The sequence below is a fragment of the Diadema setosum genome, chromosome 20 (assembly GCF_964275005.1).
Source record: "Diadema setosum chromosome 20, eeDiaSeto1, whole genome shotgun sequence".
Lineage (NCBI taxonomy): Eukaryota > Metazoa > Echinodermata > Echinoidea > Diadematoida > Diadematidae > Diadema > Diadema setosum.
This window is the reverse complement of record NC_092704.1, coordinates 31407560-31427396: the sequence shown is the minus strand read 5'-3', so window position 1 is coordinate 31427396 and position 19837 is coordinate 31407560. Positions and strand designations below refer to the sequence as shown.

The 19837-nt window shown below is 39.4% G+C and overlaps 1 protein-coding gene across 1 annotated transcript in view; it reads right to left on the bottom strand.

Annotated features, from left to right (window-relative positions):
* The window catches only part of LOC140243348 (reversion-inducing cysteine-rich protein with Kazal motifs-like), a 140942-nt gene that overhangs the window by 25612 nt on the left and 95493 nt on the right, over positions 1-19837 (bottom strand). Inside the window, exons 5-7 of the mRNA XM_072323023.1 lie at positions 17725-17810; positions 1705-1752; positions 848-881 (exon numbers count right to left, since the gene is read on the bottom strand). Of these exons, the coding sequence (XP_072179124.1) occupies positions 848-881; positions 1705-1752; positions 17725-17810 (168 nt within the window). The remainder of the gene's footprint in view (positions 1-847; positions 882-1704; positions 1753-17724; positions 17811-19837) is intronic.

The following is a 19837-nucleotide window of genomic DNA, read 5'->3' as shown; positions in this document are numbered from 1 at the left end:
GCATGCATCCCTATCCTGTGCTGTGAGACGTTTGCATGAAATCTACTGCAGTCGCTTCCAAAACACTGCCATTAGGCCCTATATCTTTGTTAAAGGGATTAAGTTTTGGTTGAAATGGGGGATTCATATTTGACTTGATTAGATTAGATTGAAGAGCATGCAATTCTAAGAAGAATTCAAAGTTTCTTTGATGAAAATCGGTTTTGAAATGGCTGAGATATCAAAAAACAAAGTAAAACAATGTGGTCCCAATAAAAGGTGGGTCCCACATTTTATTAGGACTTCTTCATTTTTGGATATCTCAGCCATTTCAAAACTAATTTTCACCAAATAGATATTTGAGTTCCTCTTAGATTTGTATGGTCTTTCATACTTCATAAGATCTTTCTCGTTATCTCACAAAAAGTTACAAACCTAAAGTTCCATCTCAACTAAAACTATCCATCCCTTTAAACCTATCTCCTCTCTCTCTCTCTCTCTCTCTCTCTCTCTGCATCTCTCTTTCTCTCTCTCTCTCTTCCTGTATGTCATTATTGGAAGGATGGGGGGGGGGGGGTTTGAATGGGGTAGCTGGGGAAAAGAGGTGAGGGGTGTTCATTTGGGCGTGGATCACACCACCTCCCGATACTCTGGCCGGGGCGCTGGAATTTACGGATTACAAGTATTGACGAGAGACGGGACACATTTTTACGGAGACTGATAGACTGCAGCGGTGGAGAGAAATGCCTCTCAGTCTCATATCTCACCATTCCTTCCTTGACGATCTTCACATCACACATGAATAGTTCACAAAATAGACAAGACAGATTCCTCTCAAATTTAGACAAATGACAGATTTCCAACTTACTCTCGTATCTCTCCAAGCAGCTAAACAGATTTTCCTGAAATGAAAAACGGATAAGACAGAACTTACAATGTTTCTCTTGGAATGAGTTTATCTTGTGAAAGTGGATTAAATACGAACATGAATATGGTGTAAATGTAAATATGAAAACCGGATTCAAGTCTACGCAGCTGGTAGATACAGATTCATCAAGATTCATCCCAAAGTCAGAAAATTCAATCGTACAATTTCTTTGGAGTGAAATCACACGAGATTCGAGAACATTATCAATCAATTAATCAATTACAGATTGCTAAAAAAAAGCTGAGACGATTAGGCCTAACTGTCACGTAAAATCTCTTGCACTTCATCAAAATAATTACAAAATAAACAGGAATAATGTGCTGATGGTAGTGAATAAACATATATTATCCCTCTGTTTATTTTATTAAGAAGATTGTAAAGCATTGCAGGAGAATCATATTCCTCAACGAAAAGCACAAATCAAAATCCTGCGGAAATTTGATCACCATGAAGCCCAGGTAATTCTTTAGAAATCTGACAAAGAAGACAACCCTGTATCAAATTTCCTCTGCAATGCACTCATATCCAAGATACAGAATACTAATTAAAGTTTTAATTCATTAAAAACAACATAACTCATAAACAAGACAGCTATGTATTCACAGGACACAAGCTCAATGATTTTTAGTAACAAGCACAAAATCTTTTCTGCAGTTTTTATCATCCTCATATTTGAAATTTCGAAGGATCATTGTAACATGTCATTCACGCAAACATTTCATTCAGGACAAAATTATCTTGCTACAGAAAAACAAAAATGACTTACTAATATACTGCTAGTTACCAGAAATGCTTACCTCTTCAGTATGACTGCAGACTGCCGCAACCTCTGAGAAGGAATTTGCCTGAAATACAAAACAGACAGAAGTACCACTGCTTAAAAATCATCATTGCCTTGAGTGGAGCCAAAACAGAAATATATATTGAAACACAAAGAAGAGATACCTATCTATAAACATATTTCTCTGAAGAAAAAAAAAACAACACAAAAAAATATGGGATAATAGAGAAAAGATTCACTGGATGATATATATATATATATATATATATATATATATATATATATATATTGTAAAACCAGAAATGTTCATGTGCATGAAAGAATTGTGAATTTTGTGAGGAGCCAAGATTCGCAAAAAAATAAGATGCCCATAGAAGTTTTGGTGTACCCTATTGGCACACTATTAACATGCCTTTCCTCTTGCAGTGAATTGTTTATATTGACCGTATACGGCAGGTGGCCACTAAGGTTTGGCTGTACTTGTGAGCAGAACAGCAATATGGCACAGGTAGTGAATAAAATGTCTCATGCCCTGAATGATATCAAATGGTCATAGGGTCTTTTCAATCTGATTATTTCTATGCGTGTTCCTGGGCCACAAATCATCCCTGTTTGTTCTTATGGGTGAAATGTGGCTCTACATCCTTATCCTTGTCAGGTTTTTGCGGTCTGCCATGCGGTCTCACATTTTCACACTGACAGATCAAGCTGCCTCTGATAACTAGAATAGCAAGGATCAAGACACACAATTGTGCATGGGTGTCAGACACGGATGAAAAAAAAAAGAAAGATACATGCAGAATTGAGGGGAAAGCGAGCATGAGAAAGAGAAAGTTTGTTTGCATAAACCGCCAAATGGAATTGACCACATTTAAATGTTTTACCACACTTCTATTCTTTGAAACAAGTACCACCAGAGGGCCATTCACACCACCAGTTAAACAAAAAAGTCATGACTTTTGGGTGAAAGTCGCTCTAGCAGGCTGTGCTAAATGCCATCCCAAACATTCTGAGAAAAATCACAGATCAAAGTGCATTTTTAACTCATCTTGCATGCAATTTGCCACACAATTTTTTCCAGATGAGCTCGAAATGCTCACCACAGAAAAATCACAATATATTGTATGTCACATGACTTCCACTTTTTTTTTTTCCACTGTATCAACCACATGCAATGAATGCAACTAGTTGGCCAGGCTATTGTGATGTCATAACCATGATGGATTTTATTGACTACTGGTTCATTAGGGAAGTAACCATGATAAGCATTTGTGGTATAATTAGTTTCTCATTTGCTAATTGTACTCCAAAAATAAATTTATATTCTTTATCATGCTGAAATTGTTTCATGTACATTCATTATGCATTTGATGTTTATAATTATGTGCTCCTCTTTTTTTGCATCAATATCAATTAATTAATTAATAAATTCAATCATTCATCCATCCATTCATTCATTCATTCATTCATTCATTCATTCATTCATTCATTCATTCATCCATCCATCCATCCATCCATTCATTCATGTTTATAGTGGATCCAATTGTACATTCATGCAAATGCTTGTGATTTTTCTCCACTACAACCATTACGTGATTTCTTTACTGCAGGTGAGATAAAAAGCTCTAACACTGCATTATCATTATTCAATGTTTCCATATTTTCCAATGAGAAAAAAAAAACCAATGGAGTACAATGATTTTAACAGATATTGGCAGCTCATGGTTATTCAGGCAGGGGGAGGGAGGGTGGGCGGAATCAAAATGAGGATACCATGAATTCTTGAATGTTCATGCAGGAAATGATTTTCAAGTGAACCTGATGATTGACAAATAACCAGGTCTATTTTTTTTTTTTTTTGGGGGGGGGGGGGCGGGGGTTGGGGGGTACTGTTTACCTTTGGGAGCAGCAATTTTGAAAATTCTGAGTTTTTACATTTGATGCATATGTGTATATAATAGGTCAGTTTTATCACAAAACATCCTATCATATAAAAATTTTGCAATGAAACCTAAAATACAAGGAGATATCACTGTGTTTCTTACTAGATTATAACTGTAGATGGTTTAGTCTAGAAACAATTTTATTATAAGTATTGTTCTCATTTGCACATTTAACAATACTTAACATTGATTATCCTGATTAAAATGTTTACAATGGTTGTTTCTATGCCCAACTCACATTTTAGAACTATTTTGTAGCACTAAATCTGGATTTTTGTTTCATCTGCAAATGGTGAATAATGCCTTTAATACTTCAAGAATCCTTTTCCCTCCAGATGATAGGAGAGCACAGGCACTTCTTCCCCTTTCCTCCCCTACCCCATCCCACCCCACCCCACCCCACCCCACCCCATCCACAGTATGACGAGGTGAATAGGTGGTAGATTGACTGGTATGGCAGAATTTTTGTTGCTGATGACTTTAACATTCTAAGGTAGACTATTTCAATGCATACTGCGAAGCAAGATAATTTTTGTGGCCTGAAATTTTCACAAACTGCAGCCAATGGCCCTGTTTGCAGCAGAAAGTTTCACCAGTTGCCACTGGTATTCAATGCATACAGTGTGGACCAGAACTTTCGCATGTTGTAACTTTGCCAATCTTGGTTCTTGCAAAAATTCATGAAATTTGAATACATGTAAACATTTCTGCTTTTAGCTTTTAGCTATCCTGCTTGAAAAAAAAAGAAAGATGGAGGTTTGGTACAAATCATCTCGGCTCTTAGTTCATCTTGCTACAGACAGACACACACACAGACAGACACACACACAGACACACATGCACACACATAGATGCAGTATCATTTAATAAGAGATTTAATTTTTCTCTGCTTGATGACGACCTAAATTAAAAGAAATAAAAACTTTAAAAATGGTGTTAAGCTGGGTTTTTTTTTTCATTCAATCTCTTCATATGGGGTTTCAAGGGAAGTGAAAGGAATGATGTGGATAGAATAAAGGGGTGTGTGACAGAGAGGTCAATCAATTGACACCTTTTACTGAATCCTATGAAAGCCACTCACACATCCTGACACTCTCATCAGGCCCCTCGTAATGAACAGTTCTTCTACCTCCCCTGTTACCCCATCCTCACCCTTTTCTCACTTCAATGATTCCTACAGTGTAGATCAAGGACAAGTTTACCTGCATAAAGTATCTTCTCTATCTCTGTGCAATTCATTCAGACAGTAGACCAAAGGGAAATATTTGTATTTTTGTGGAAGTAGGTATGATATCCAAAAAGAGCTTACATGAAATTTAACTTTCTGTCTTACTGTAAAAAAAAAAGAGTTCTCATGACATATGATTTTGAGTATAGATTCACATAAAACAGACCATTTGTTCCTGTTGCAGAATAGTCACACACACACACACACACACACACACACACACACACACACACACACACACACACACACACACACAAATAACTGCTACTGCTTTCAAAACTGATTCCTGAACTGGACAGAAACTCTTCGAATGGACTGTACAGTACTGGTATGACCAGTTCCACCCAATCTGTCTGCTGTATGAGATGTACCACATATTCAATTCTGCAGTCAAAAGCTTCCCAGGACCCAAAGAGCAGTTTAGCAGGATAGAAATTGTTTTTTGTTTTGTTTGTCTTAATTGTTGAGCATATGTTGCTACAATCAAGCTAATCAACTGCTCTGAAAGAGAGTTAAAAAATGCCAAAACTCCACTTTGTTCCCATAAGTGTTCCCAGGGCACCCTGCCATTACTGGCACCCTAATCCAACAATATGCCGGAAATGAATGAACATATGGAGTTAATTTAAGCAAAATTTTATGACCCAGACGATACAGGGGGAAAAAAAATTAAATCATAATGCTGGCATCCCTAGACCTTTCAAAAATCAAAAACACAACAAAACAAATGTCAAAAGTGTTACTCTAACAATAAAAGTACAAAAAGCAAAATGAATTGATGTAGAAGTCAATTAGAAAAGTCTGGGTCATCAAACTTGACAGCTTCTGGTCATGAGGTCACTCAAACAAAGAAACATAAAAAAACCCTTATTTCTTTTTTCATTTGCTCCTACAGATATAAAAATTAAGACATCAATAGGGGACTTTGCAATCAAGAGAACATTTAAAGAAATAAATTGACTGTTTGCTATATTCAACTTCAAAAATCAACTTCAACAATTACTCACAATAGTCTATCCAGGAGTAGGTTTTAACAACACTTTTTGAGTAAAATAAACAAAAAACAAACAAACAAACAAACAAAAACCTATTAGATTAGTCATTGACCAACACAAATGAGCAGAATTGCGCCACACTTTGGATCTCTTTACCAAACCTACTTTGTAATTGCAATAACCTCAATACCTTCAAATCGGAATGAAAGATCTATTTTTCCATCAACATTGTGAATGATGTGTGAAACATTGTGAAAGCCAGGTACCTTTGAATGTTCTACAGAGAAATGGTGCTACACAATGCTGTTTAGCATCATCATCATCATCATCATCATCATCATCACCATCACCATCATCATCATCTCCATCATCACCATCATCATTATCACATTCATCACCATCATCACCATCATCATCATCATCCTTATCACATTCACCACCATCATCATCATCATCCTTATCACATTCATCACCATCACCACCATCACCATCACCACCACCACCATCACCATCACCATCACCATCACCACCACCTCACCACCACCATCATCATCATCATCCTTATCACATTCATCACCATCACCACCATCACCATCATCACCATCACCATCACCTCACCACCACCATCACCACACCACCACCATCACCACCACCATCACCATCACCATCACCATCACCACCACCACCACACCACCACCACCACCACCATCACCACACCACCACCACCACCACCATCACCACCACCACCACCACACCACCACACCACCACCACCACACCACCACCATCACCACCACCACCACCACACCACCATCACCACACCACCACCATCACCACCACCATCACCACCACCATCACCATCACCATCACCATCACCATCACCATCACCATCATCATCGTCACCATCATCAATTGCTGTCACATCACCTCTTCATATGGTTCTCACTCAATTACTAAAATCATCACTGTTGATTCTCATCAATTAGAGTGTCACAGACCTGTGATGACTTTAGAGCAATATACCCTTACAATGTTCTTATCTTTTGTCAAATTTTGATGATACTATTCACATTCTATTTATTCTATTTTAATTTCATTATCAATCAACTTAAACATGGCATGAAGTCTCACTGTACAGTTAAGTCAGAGACACAAAAAAAAATTGTATCACTGAAATTCTACATAGCCACAAAACAAGTAAAGATATGCAAGTAAAAAAAAAAAAGATGATAATAATAATAATAGTAGAAATCTGTTTAAACTGTATACAAGGTACAATATCACTATTTCAAAAATCAGAGAATATTATGTGATTCCTGCAGAATTTCTCAAGTTTACAATCAGATTTCAAAGTTGCTCGTGTTGACTTTCATTAGGGACACCTATGCATCATTTTCCCTGGTGGGACAACAATCCACATGACAACTTGGAGCTCCTGCTCCACAAAGGTTTTGCAGAATTGTGATGCTTTACTGGCCAGGCTAGGAGAGCCCTCATGGAAAGTACTGCAGAGAGATCGGGTTGCAATTCACGGTTGCCCTTTTGTTGCATAAACTGCCATTCCATACAAGATAAAGGGCAACAGAACCCCACATATTGCCATCGATAGAACAGAAACTAACCCTATGCCACGCTCCGCTGAGCTGAAATATGACTTTGTGTTTTTACGCACGACTTTATACCCGAGCAGCGTTTTCCCCCTCGCATGGAAACACAAATTGATGCAACATTGTGCGTGCAGTCCCATGTGCGAGGGCGACTGCAGTAGCCACGGAGGACGATGAACCCACGGGGACGCACATTACCGAGCGCCAATTTGTCAAACCACATTTGGCTGTAATTGGCATCCTGTGGCTTTACCAACTGGGATAATTCCGACTCGGTGCCCAATTGCTCACGTTTCCGCCGATTATTTCGGGATTCTGTGCCTCATCCAAACCTCGTTCACAAGCATTTAAATATTCGTCTCCAACATACACATTTTTTAAAAGCCTTCTGTGGAAAAAACAGACATAACAAACCATGGCACACGCTCAAAAATTCACACAAATTTGTCTGGGGTATTGGGAGAAATGCTTCTACACTATCAGAAGCACTAATCAAAGATATCTACTCTCATATTCTTTTTTAGTCCAGAGCCAATAAAAGGCATAACTTTGTCTATCTTAATTTTTCATCACACCATATGGCTTCTTCTTTGTCCCAAATTTGTACTAATTATGAAATATCAGATTGTAATCTAAACCATCTCAGTAATAGCTGTTCAATTTTCTGCTCTTTCTTAAATAACAAAATGTTATTTAACTACCCCATGACTATTCTTCGCTAACTTATTTTATTTTTTTATTTTTTTTTGGCAGTGAAAAAATAAAACAAAGATATAGCTGCAAAATCTTAGAGGATCAAATACAAAGTAAATGATTATCAATCAGATATAAACAAATCACTTTAAGCTTTGCACGCTTGATCTTGATTTTGACATTTCTTTAATAAACACATGTATATTAACTAAAGATGACTTTTATGTCACAACCACAATTTCAAAGATAGAAAGACTTCTGGGGCTCACTGTTAATACTGACAGAAGCAGAACAACTTGGAGACTTCAGCATTGTCTGAACAACACTTTGCGGAGTTGAGTTTCCATTGTTTCAAACAAGATTATGTCCATTACCAAACATAATGAAAGACAAAACACAATCCATTTTAAATGAGTATCTCAAAGCTGCCCACAAACATGTCACAGAAATTACATGAATCATAAGCCACAGGCATTCATAGCCTGCCACTAATTCTCTTGTTATTACATTTTGTTCACTATGAAATGTTACATCCCATACAGCAACAAAGGGTAAAACAAATATCGTTTTTACATCTCATGCCAAGTATATCACCCCTGGCCAGGATACAAATACAAAATACGATGCAAAGGAACAGAAGACAAAAGCCCATTAGAAGAAGGAAGATCACTTTCTCATCAGAAATAACTAGAAATGTCGCTACAGCGACTGGTTATACCCCCGCCAAACAACATTTCATAAGCTTTGGTCAAAACAACATTTGATAAGCTTTGGTCAAAAAACTGAGGAAGTAGTTAAATCCGCAAGATCTTTCCTTGATCTTCTGCCATTAATATGCCGTTACCATGGCAACGTACTTTCGGGTACTGTCGAAAAATGCGTCTTGCACATCTACAACCAAAGGCACACATCTGTACCAAGTTTCATGGAAATTGGGCAAAAACTGAGGAAGTAGTTTGCAACACAAAATTTTCCATCATTTTGGCTCATAATATGTGAGCTGTTACCATGGCAACATACTTTTTGTCACTGTCAAGAAATGTGTCATGCTGACCTATATCCTAAGACAAACATTCAATATGAATTCCATGAGAATTGGAAGAACATTGATGAAGCAGTTTTGCCATGAAGCATTTTGCCCTATATTTTACCAATAACATGCCGTTACCATGGCAACGCACTTTTTGTCACTGCGGAAATATGTGTCTTGCACATTAACATATTCAGATGAACATCTGTACCTAATTTCATAAAAATTGATCAAAAACTGTGGGAGGAGTTCGCGACGCAAGATTTGTACCCATTTTTGCCCATAATATGCCGTTACCATGGCAACGTACTTTTGGGTACTGTCAAAAAATACGTCTTGCACATCTACAACCCAAGGCACACATCTGTGCCAAGTTTTATGGGAATCGGTTGAAAACTGAGGAAGTAGTTCGCGACGCAAGATTTGTACCCATTTTTGCCCATAATATGCCGTTACCATGGCAACGTACTTTTGGGTACTGTCAAAAAATACGTCTTGCACATCTACAACCCAAGGCACACATCTGTGCCAAGTTTTATGGGAATCGGTTGAAAACTGAGGAAGTAGTTCGCGACGCAAGATTTGCAACGGACCGACCGCCCGACCTACCGCCCGACCGACTGCCCGACCGCCCAACCGCCCGACCGACCGTCCGCTGATTCCTATATACCCCCTTCAAACTTCGTTTGGCGGGGGTATAACAATGAGATGTTGCCATGGAAACAGTTATCAGGCACAAAGCTCCCCAAAAATGAACAGATATGAAGACAGTCTGCAATAATATACCTGTGTGCAACAAAGGCGACCTCGCTTAAAGATTTTTCCCCTACATGAAAATATTTGTGAGGTCACTGCGGAGAACGTCAGTTGACACTTCAATGTCGGTATTAAAGCAACCTCTGCAATGATTGCACGAGATACTATCACGGCTAGTATACGTTCTTTGCCTCGATTTACAAACTTACATCTCTCCCATTAATCAAACCTAGATGATGCATAATTGATGAGTTGCTTTGCTCAAAAAATTTGCATATCCCCATATACGAAAATCAAATCAGAGGTAAATTTGATAGAATATGCCTTTTTTGAACAAACACACCACTAAGGATAAAAAGATATAGATAGTGGGGAATAGAAAGAGAGAGAGAAAAAAAAAGCTTTCTGTTTTCAAAGATATTTTGTAGGCAGTTGTACCATGATGATATGCATAAAACTAGATAGTGTGCACTCATCATGGGTAATGCAGAAGATAATGATCTATCATGATATACATTGCAGGACAGAGCTTTGATAGGATATGATGATGCCTCCTAAATGGCATCAAGCCGAGATGATATCAGCAAACTTTCTTTTCGGGGTGGAGCAATTCCATTCAGGGCAGCGTTAATTTCTTCTGTGTTATCAAGCTTTTAATCTATGGTGAGAAATAGAAAAACTCCCCCTTTCATCGCACAAAGTGAATACTGATGAAAGGAAATAACTGACATAAGATGAATGAGAAGAAAACTAATGGTTTTGTGCTTGTTGCATTCATGACTTAACCTGAAGAGCAATTAGGGTCGTTGATATTGTTGTCGTTGTTGTTGTTGGTTACAAAAATATTTCTAGCAGACCAAAAACATGCCCAATTTCTTAATTTCTTGTTCAGAAGTGCTTTTCATCACTGTTTTTTTTGAAAGGTGGGAAGTTTGGGTACAGTGATGATGATGATGATGATGATGAAGGTGATGATGATGATGATGGTGATGATGATGACGATGATAATAATGATGATGAAGATGGTGATGAAGATGATGACGATGATAATGATGACGATGATGACGATGATGATGATGCTGATGATGCTGATGAAGGTGAAAACAAGAAGGTGGAGGGGCAAGAGGAAGAGGAGGAAAAAGAGAAAAAAGAGGAGGAAGAAGAGGAGGAAGAAGAAGAGAAGGCCAAAAACATGCCCAATTTCTCAATTTCTTGTTAAGAAGTGCTTTTCATCACCTTTTCTTTTTTGAAAGATGGGAAATTTGAGTAGAGTGATGATGAAGAAGATGATGATGATAATGATAATGATGATGCTGATGATGATGCTGATAATGCTAATGAAGAAGATGAGAACAAGATGGGGAGGGGAAGAGGAGTAGGAGGAGGAAGAAGAGGAGAAAGAAAAGAATGAGGGGGAGGAAGAGGAGGAGGAGGAGATGCAAGAAGATGCTGTGATCTCAGAAGACCCCAGAGCACTGTCAGCCATTGTTTTCTCAAGAGGCAAGAGTTTGGATAGAGGCGTAATCTCCCTGTCTGCGCTTGCACAGGTGTAAGCCCGCTTGTCACAATCTTCAGTGAGGCCGTCTGAAGTCTGACGCCTCGCGCCCCGCACCTCCGCCTCAGCTGCCTTTTTTAATACTCCTCCGATCTTCCTTTTCTTCCCCCTCTTCAGAGGCAATGCAATGCTCAAGCAATTGAACAGCATTTTTTTTAAAGGCAAAATTAACCCAGCAGAACAGATGAATCTCTGCAAATAAAAAAAAATATAATGTGCGTACATGTATGTGCAGTACAGAAGTCGAAGTTATTAAATGTCCCTTGCATGTTGTCCCTCCTGCATGACACAATTTTGTTTTTTTCAAAGGGCATTAAGCCTTTTATGATGTCACACATCAACAGAAAGGAGACTTTATGCATAAGGACATTCCATACATATGTACAAGGTAAGCACAGATCGGCAAATGACCACACTTAAAAAACTAAAGTTGAAACATACACTTCCTCTGCAAAACACAGCAAAAAACTGACAGAATTTTGAGACAGTTTAACTCCATGTGTATTTGTTGAAAGCATTGACCACAGGGAAAAGAAAGGCCCACCTATTCTCATGTCACAATTCTTCACATAGTTTCCAGCAAGAGAAAAGAATGAAATATGGGGAAAAACATTCTTGCAAGGCTTGAAGACAAGTCGCAAGAATAACCGACTTTCGTGGTGACGGGGCTGAAATGATATTAAAAGAGAAATGCCAGAGATTGCCCCCAGATTTCCACAACTTTCCATCTACAATGAAATACAAGCAAAACTCCACCAGAGGAAAAGAAAAGTGATGGAAAAGAAAAAAAAGCCTCGAAAAACATCTAGCACGTGAATAAATTCCAAAGTACATGTACATGCTGCCCCTAGGCCAGAACTTCATTTAAATCTAAGGATGAGGGTTTGTTCAAGAAATATTTTGACAAACAATACAAGGAAGAGAAGGGGTAAAGGTAGGGAGGAAAACAGAACCGGCATAACAAGTGATGTGAGGGGAGAAAACATGGACGTGAGTAAAGGAACGAAATCATGGCATATTTTTCGACGGAAAATTACGGGGGAAGCTGGCAAAGCCTTCCTTAGTTTTTCATCTCGCGGGCATGTGGTAATTTTTTTCCCCCCTTTCTTCCTCTCCTTCTTCTGCAGTCTCCTTGCTTTGAGGTGTTATTCAGAGGAGGGAAAAGTGCAGTGACTAGTGCAGTGGTTAGAGTTGTGTTACGCCAGCCGCGGTCTGTTTGTACTCCAGCAGCCGAGGACGTTTTCACACGGGGCGAGAAACGTAATTGCAATGCTGAATTACAGTTACTAATTACAATTACAACATTTTAGAATTATCATCCGTACATACGACCGAGGCAGGCTTCCCAGATTTTGTGATTCTGAATTTCAGAGCTAGGAGAGGAGGGAGGAATGGCTTCCTTCCAAATTCCCATCAACTGCTCTTGAGTGGTACGTAGAGCACGCTTTGACTACAGTGTAAGCTCTTGAGGAGCGAGATTTTTCTGCTGAACTGGTTGAAAGGTTACCGTATGCCCCACCCCAAAAACATGATTTGGCAGTCAATCCATACACACGACTGTCTCATTCCATAATTCTAGAGAACCGTGATTAGAAAACACCTCCGGACCATCACTTGAATCACAATTGGTACATGTATTACAATTCAAATCATGGTCCGCGATTCCAATTTGCATACGCATGGCCAAAATGCATCATTTCAAACATGATTCCAGTGATGCGTCATTGGAATCATGATTCAAATTACGCACTCTCGGTGCGTGTGAAAACAGCCCAAGTTTCTACCGGCAATGCTTTTTCCCCCCTTTCTCCCTTCCACCATCCAACCCACAAGTCTCCCTCTAGCTGTCTTATTTCTTTTTTCTCTCTCTCCTCTCCCCGTCTCCCTCCTTTCTTCATCCCAGTCTCTCTCGCCGTGGCAACGGAGCTAATGGATTCTGCCTTGGAGGAGAGGGAGAGGGGGAGAGAGGGGTGCGGCATTGTGCTCGCGATAATGATGATGATCAATTCGCCTGTCAGCTCTCAGATGTAATCACACTGTAATAGGAGTAGGCAAGATACACAGCTAGATCAATTCTCAATTTACCCACTCCATCATTAGTTTGCAGTGACAAAACCTCGTTCTTCATTCTCTCCTCCCCTCTCTCCCACCTTCTACCATCACCATGGTAACAGTTTACAAGGTGATACCGAATCTGCCCTGAACAGAACACCGTGGCTTGGAGCTCTTAACAAAGAACTTATGTAAGTAGACAATACATAGCTAAAGTTGCCAACAGGTTAGATAAAAAAGTGCAATTCCTCTGCAAATCATCAGCAATCTCCAAGGATATTTTCTTTTGTAACATTGCTTCCTATGACAACAAGGACTTACAACCATTCTTACAAAAGCTCTTGTCTAAACTATATAAAATTGCAAAATTGCATTGTAAGTTAAATCCATATAAAATTCATCCACATCCATAGGATGTAATATTCAAATGATGATTCAAACAACATGCTCATACGAGAGGTTATCTCACTACAGGGGGCTGCTTTGAGAATCTAAAGATGACAGGAACAGTTTACAAAAACTTTCTACAGAAATGCTCAGATTGGCAAATGTATATTGCTCCTTTGTATGCATATAAATATACATATGTGTGTGTGTGTGTACATATCTTAAAGGTGCATTTGCTCTCACCACTCGCACTGCATGAAAAATCTGGAAACTGCACAGATACATCCAATGTGAGCATGGAAGACACTCTCATATTTTGGGGTTCCAAAATGGGATTATGAGATTCACACTTAATATCAAATCTGTCCCCTTCTTACAATTCAACTTCTGCCTCCTATGGCAAAACTGGATCACTTCAAAGCCTCACTCAAAACTCACATTTTTCACCGGGCATTCAACTGCTAACTCTCTTGTAGGAGTCTGCGCCTTTGAACGTTTCTATACCAGATACATGGTGCTATAACAATGTTGTGGATCACCATCATCGTATGTCTTCTGCTCTCCTTGTTTTTGTTACGCTGCTCATATCACTGTCTGAATTCTTCTATGGATGAACCCCCCCCCCATCTTCCTCCCCCTCCTCCTCTTCCTCCTCCTCCTCCTCCTCCTTCCCTCCACAAACATCTTCCCCTCATCCCCAAGCAGACATGTAATTACATGTGACACGCCGCTTCAGACGTTTCGGTCTCAATTAGTCAATTAAATACGCAGGTGTCCCTTTGTGGCGGCCGGGCTGTTTTCCTTGATGTGCACCAAGCGTCATCGCAGCAGACACAAAACACCTCCGGGATTGATCCATAATAAAAGAAGAAATATTATTGCTCAAAAAACAAGATGACGTCACCAGCAAAACTTTGCCTTACTTAAGGGCAATCACGGAGTATGTACACTGTGTCAGATGTGGTGGTGGAAGAAATATTAGGTTGGCTTCTTTCTTCACGGAATAAACTGTGGATAGTGATATGAAACGAGTTATGAGAACGGACAGATTCATTATCCTGGCACAATAAACACAGTTAATACTGCATGGGATTGTGCACAAGATGCCTCTACCCCCCCACCCCCCCCCCCCCCCAGCTTCAACAAACACGTCACATGCACGCACACACAAACGCACACGCAGACACACACACAAACACAAGAAACAAACACTCAAACAAATTTAGAGTGATACGACTGCAAGTTGCTGCCACATCATTATCCCCCGGCTGATGATACAGAGTTGAACGTCCCAGTTTCTTACTATGAAATTGTATGAAATTGGTAAAAACAGTGTACAATTTGATTTCTGATCGCTAAGATGATTGTGCAGAAAAATTCAATTACCACTGTCTAAATGTAAAGCAACAGCCAAATACATCTTCTAATCTCAAAAACATGGAATTCTTTTCCTACGAAAGTGATTACTGCCAAATTTAAATTTCAAGATTATTTGGGTATTTTCAAGTATTATCCTTTCAAAATATCCTGAAAATTATTAAAAAATGTTAAAAATGGTATCCTTTTTTAATGTGAAACTGGCATAAGCTGACTTAGAAGAGAAAAAGTGCATTAATGGTTGAGAAAGATAAGGTCTTTAATTAACCATTTCTCCCTGCAATCTGTGAAGATTTCATTATCCATGTGACAGAAGAAGAAAGGAAAGTCTGCAACTTGTCAAACTTTTCTTTTTTGACAGCTCCATAGATTCTACACAGATGTTTTCAATCAAAACTTGCCACGAACTGAACCCTGGCTTCATCTTCAAGGGTAAACAGGCCAAGAAAAAAAAAAGTTTGATGAAGATGACCACAGCTTTTTTAGTTTTTGAGTTCAAGAACACACAAAAAAGGGTTTGTTCACACTGCACTATGGAATGAAATCTGAAATGGGGTTTGAACTTCAGTGATTAGTTGTAGCCTACACCACACTTTTCCTCATAAATCTTAATGGAGTAAATGCAACTTATAGAGAAGATGGGATCACAGAAAAAAAAATCTTCTGGTGTGTGTGGGTGTGGGTGTGTGTGTGTGTGTGTGTGTGTGTGTGTGTGTGTGTGTGTTTGTATGTTGTTTTATATCCATAGTTCAAACTTCACTTTTTGTAAGTCTTTTAGCACAGTGCAAACCAATTTGTTGTTGTTGTTGTTGTTGTTTTTTAACTTTGTCTGAATACCCCCACAGACACAGGTCATTTCATCCTCCATGATAGTATGTGGAGAAGCAGTCAGAGGTCAAAGGTCAGAGGTTAGATCTGTGTGTGTGTGGGTGTGTGTGTGTTTGTGTGTGCATGTCTCTCCACTGCAATATCTTATCTCATCATATTGGGCATCTTGTTATATCAGGAATAAAAAAACAAAAGAATAAGAGGAATGGGACCCGTAAAATTACCTCATTATTTTGGGTTTCTCACATATCAAAACATAATTATAATGAGGTTCTACTGTACTTTCACCTGCAGCTTTGCACTCCTACCCATCCCCTCCCCCCCCCCCCCACCTCGTCCCCTTCCCCCGCTGCCAATGTTCTCTAAATTCAGTGGGGTGCAGGTGGCTGTTGATTGGGCAAGGATGCTCACGAAATTAAAGTTGCTGCTGTATAAAGCGCACCTGCGAGGGCTCCCTTCTGCCGTTAAATATTGGATGCAAGTATATAACTTAAAAGATGGTCTCTCCACACATTCCTGAAGGACAGGACCAATATACAGCATCTCTCACAACTGTTCTCATTAATTTCATTGTGTTTAATGATGTACAAAAGAAAATTTCATAGACTGTTGATACCAGCTGCAAATCTGTAGTGATGAAATACCTGCCACAGATCCAGATTGGAATGAATACTGGAAGCTTGTGTTATCACTGTCATCATTATCATTACTATTATCATCATCACCATCATATTTCAAACGTTGTAATGAAATTCACTCAAAAAACACACGGCATCAATCATCATCACCACCACAACCACCACCACTACCACCACCATCATTATCATTGGCACCATCACCATCATTATCGCAATCGTCATTATCATCACCGTCTTCACCATCAATGTACCATCACCATCACCATAACCATCGCTATCACTGTCATCATCACCACCATCACCATTACCATCACCATCACCATCATCACCATCACCATCTCCTTCACCATCTCCTTCACCATCTCCATCTCCATCACCATCACCATCACCATCACCATCACCATCACCATCACCATCACCATCACCATCACCATCACCATCACCATCACCATCACCATCACCATCACCATCACCATCACCATCACCATCACCATCACCATCACCATCACCACCACCATCACCATCACCATCACCACCACCATCACCACCATCACCATCACCATCACCATCACCATCACCATCACCACCACCATCACCATCACCATCACCACCATCACCACCATCACCATCACCATCACCATCACCACCATCACCATCACCATCACCATCACCATCACCATCACCATCACCATCACCATCACCATCACCACCATCACCACCATCACCATCACTATCACCATCACCATCACCATCACCATCACCATCACCACCACCATCACCACCACCATTACCATCACCACCACCATCACCATCACCATCACCATCACCATCACCATCACCACCATCTCCATCACCATCACCATCACCATCACCATTATCACAACCATCACCATCACTTTTGCCACCACCACCATTATCCCTAGATACTTGGGACTAATTTGGAGCTTACCTGCATGCACTGTACCCTGCAATAACGAGAGGAGGCCTTTTTACAGCACCACTGACCAGGCCACACTGCCCCAGACTGCCAGATCTCTGTGAGGAAGGGAGACAGACAAAAGAGCAAAACTTGAAGTTAACAGACACAGTCTCATCCCTTGCTTTCAGCAGTTAGGCCATTCCCGTATCATCACATATCATCCACATATCTTTCTGGAAGCATGATAAACTGCATGCGCAGTGTACTCTGAGGAGTTTCTGATTTTCCAATTGTTATTTGCAAAGGGAACAACTGACAATATACCCCGACAGGCAACATATGAAGATTAATTCAGACAGACCACCTATGTTTCCCCTCGCTAACACATCTTTCAATTCCATAGGAAAACTTCAGTGAAGACTACAATTTGCATATAAGTATTTCATCAGCACCCCCCCCCCCCCCCGCACAAAAAAAAAATTATAAAATGGGAAATTCAATTCAAACTTCTACGGTTCATACGTGATACATTGTTTTAAAAATATGTTGATACTTCACGAAGAAATAAAACGCTCTTTCAAGAAAAGTGATTACCAAACTATTACAACTCATTCAAATCTATTGCAAGGGACATATTTTCTTCATCCTAAATTTTTCTCTAATAAGAGGGTATTTGATGAAGATTTTAGGGGAATCAAAACAGCCACCTGACAGGCATCATCACCTTTTTTTCTTTAATACTTTTTTTCTTTGGTTGAATTTGAGGGAACGTTTCTATTTCATTCATGTGATTTGAATCTTCCTACTGTAGTCAGCTTAAATACAGGAAGGAGTTAACCGTGGAAGCCCGAGATATAAAGAGATATGAATTCAAATTTTGCCATTTAGAATTGTCCGTTTCACACGTGAACATATTTGAACATGTCACAGCTGCAGATGGAGGGGTGATCATCATTCAACACAACTGTACTCTTTGAACTTGGATGAATGCATATGCCGGTTAGCTAGAAAAGGGATAATGTGTATTCCCTTTTTCCCTTGAAACATATTAAATGCATGTGAAGTAATTCACTTGGCAAGGCACATGGACATAAATTTCACTTTTATGAGAGTTTTTCCACACTTGTGCAAAAAGGTGATTTATATCAAACAATGTGTCCTCTGGACTGGCACTGCTACAGTATATAATTTCACAACAATGCTTCCAGTCTGGAAATGGACTCAAAAATAAAAGGGGGAAAAAAAAAAAAACAAAGACTGAGAGAAAAATAAACTCTTTGACCTTTTCAGAGACTGTTGCAGAGCCATGTCTTTCTGCAGCATTTCCGACGAATATGAAATCTTTTCACACCTCCTGAACAAACTTGGTAAACGCATAAAAAAAAAAACCATCTGGATATTGTGAAACCCGATTGAAAGTGTGCAAATTGCATTACCAACCCATGTCCCAATTCAGTCCTTGGTCATTCCACTGTGTTACCAAACACACACAGACACACACACACACACATGCACACACACATACATATCCACATACACATACACATATATATTCTCTCTCTCCTCCCCCTTCACCAAAATCAAACTTAAAAAAAAAATGAACTTCATCTTATCTCCAAATATTTCTTCATAACCCCTAACCACTCTCCTGAGGGGAAAAAAAAACACCTTCAAGAAATGAATACAGACACAAATACATGAATACAAATACATTTCAACATATAGATTCTAAGCAACCTTCTCCTCTAAATTGATGCCTTCAAAATGTAGGCCTATACTGAAAGGCATGTATTGATCCTGTACCTGTATGGAGTGTAAGAAGAAGTTTGGTTTGTTTGTTTGTTTGTTTGTTTGTTGTTGTTGTTTTTTTGTACAGCAATTCTTTATTTGTTACCTCAATAAATTGAAGACCCTACATGGGATAAACATGGACCCGGAGGGTCCATGGGGAAAGTTGCTGTTCCTCACTGCATTCCACACACAATGTGCAAGATAGGGTGATCTATCACTTGGTCTACTCTCACTTCGTCTAATAGCCATTCGGTCTCAACCCCATGGTCTAATCCTGTTTCGTCTACAACCAGTTCCACTAATGACCATTTCGTCCAATTGCCACTTAGCCTCATTACCAGTTGGTCTACTT